At 54.9% G+C, this 2,329-nt stretch overlaps 1 protein-coding gene across 1 annotated transcript; it reads right to left on the reverse strand.

Annotated features, from left to right (window-relative positions):
- Positions 1-492: 492 nt before the first annotated feature.
- Positions 493-1,748, reverse strand: LOC119297705. The gene has a single exon (XM_037575384.1). The coding sequence runs from the start codon at positions 1,579-1,581 to the stop codon at positions 613-615; it is 969 nt and encodes a 322-aa protein (XP_037431281.1). The 5' UTR covers positions 1,582-1,748; the 3' UTR covers positions 493-612.
- Positions 1,749-2,329: the final 581 nt, after the last annotated feature.

The raw sequence follows: 2,329 nt of genomic DNA on the forward strand, positions 1-2,329 counted from the left end.
TAGGCCCATATTTATATTTACAAACAAAAAATTTAACTAAAAATGAGTCAACACGTTGTCAAGCTTTTTATTTAACACCGTACAGATGCAGCCGTTTATATATACATGCATACACCCACCCCTATTAAGCATACACACCCTACTCATATGATCACCTCCGAGAGACTGAGCCGGCATATTATCTTGAGATTTTACGAAGTCACCGTAGGCGCCTTGTAGTCGACGGAGACATCGTATCTCATTAAACGTGCATCGCTGAAAATTCTGAAATAAATTCAAGATAAATGCGAGCATCAACACTTAAACTCTGATGAACTGGAGATATCACTGTTAGTAAACAACGTTTGTTTACGTGCTCCTCCGATTCTTATGCTGGCGTCCTAGTCACTCTTCAACCATTTTCTTTTGTGGACCATCACGAAATAAAAAAAAGTGTAGACACATTTTTAAAATAAAAAATATAGACACATTGATCAAACAATTGTTCCAAATTTGAAATATGCGTCGAATATATTCAGATGCCCGACACGTCAAAGCACTCAAAGCTCACCGCGGGTTTCGCAACGGTCTGGAGCTGCACGCAAACTGCTCGACAGAAAGCAACAAGGCATGTTAGGCGCCACTGACCCATGCGAACACGCGCTTGCTGCTGAACCTCAGGGACCTGGAGACCTCGCGCTCCCTCCGGCCGGCCGGCAACAGCAGCTTGCGCGAGAGGTCCTCCGGCGCCTGACTGGCGACGCCGTATTCTTCGTCATGCGAGAAACTGAGCTCGAACTTGTAGGCATCCGAAGGTCGCGCGGCGAACCGGCAGCTCTGAGACTGGTGACCGCCGCCGTCCAAGCGAGCGTGCTCTCGCTCCCGCCAGCGCGTCTCACCGGTGCCGAGGGGGTCTTTTCGGCTGGCCGGCAGAAGCAGCTGCCGCGAGAGACCCTCCGGTTGCGCCGGCGGGTTGCGGGACGCGCCGCCTTCGTCGCGCGAAACAGTGAGCTCGTCGACCGGCGAAGGACGCACGGCGAACCGGCAGCTCTGAGACTGATAACCGCCGCCGTCGAAGCGCGCGTTATCCCGTCCTCTCGTCTCGTCTGTGGGGAGGGGGTCGTCTCGGCTGCTGGCCGGAGGAAGCAGCTGGCGTGGTGCGCCCTCCGGCTGCGTGCTGCGAGTGGAGCCTCCGTCGCATTGTACACCGACCTCGTCGGCCGTCCAAGGACGGGCCGCGAACCGGCAGCTCTGGGACTGGTAGCCGCCGCCGTCGAAGCGCGCGTCCTCCCTCCCGCACGTGGGCAGCAAGAGCTCGTAGCGATCTGCCGAGGAAAGCTTCCGCAAGAGACTCTCTGGTGGCGGGCGGCTGTCGCCGTCGTACGAGAACCCGAGCTCGTCGGGCGGCGAAGGTGGACGCACGACGAAATGGCAGCTCTGGGACAGGTACGCACCGCCGCCGTCGAAGCGCGCGCGCTCCCGCCCCAGCGCAGCGGCGGCGCTGGCGGCGATCTCCGCGTAGCGGTCCGCCCTCGCTGACGACGACCTCCGCTTCCTCTTGATCGCCGCGTACACGAACGGGATGAGCCCCACCACGGGCATCTCTCTCCCCCGCTCCCTGATCTGCAGCTAGCACCGGAGCTAGCGAGCAAGAGTGTGGTGCCTACTGCTTTCTTGCTTCTCTCAGGCTGTCAGGCAGCACGTTGAGGTTTCTTGACGAGACGAAACGGATCGACATCGCCATGTCTCTTATACTCCTAGCCTACCAGTACAGGAGGAGACTAGACCGTGTGATCACGAGCCAGAGTTAACTATGCAAAGACGACAGCTGCAGCCGAATTTTCAACTGGTTGAGGAGGCTCCTGCTGGATCAACATGCACTAATCTATGGCGGATTCGGTATATATTCGCGGCAGCTAGGACCATGTGAAGACGGCTGCCGTTTACACTTTACAGGCGACGCATCAACGTCTCAGCATGCATGCATTCAAATAGCAAAATCAGGTATTTTCGTCGGATCGAGGAACTCATGGATCGATCGATTGGTAGTTGTTGGGGCCAAGAGCTAGCCGCCATCCGGAATAAACAAGCCCAGGTGCTCAACCATACACTAACAGGTAGCCTAACCTACACTTATTATACTGTTGTATGTATGTATATACATGGAGACAGAAACACACACATACATCAATGACACACATACAACCATGCATGTTCGTTTGTCTCTCTATTTCACCTTTCGTTACTTATCCAGCGGTACGAACTGGATTGTGTTTTGCCGGGGAGAAGAAGCCAAGAAGAATAGGCCCCGTGCCGTTGGATCTCATTGTTTCCTTCGAGGAACCCTGTT

The sequence above is a fragment of the Triticum dicoccoides genome, chromosome 5A, assembly GCF_002162155.2.
Source record: "Triticum dicoccoides isolate Atlit2015 ecotype Zavitan chromosome 5A, WEW_v2.0, whole genome shotgun sequence".
Taxonomy (NCBI): Eukaryota; Viridiplantae; Streptophyta; class Magnoliopsida; order Poales; family Poaceae; genus Triticum; species Triticum dicoccoides.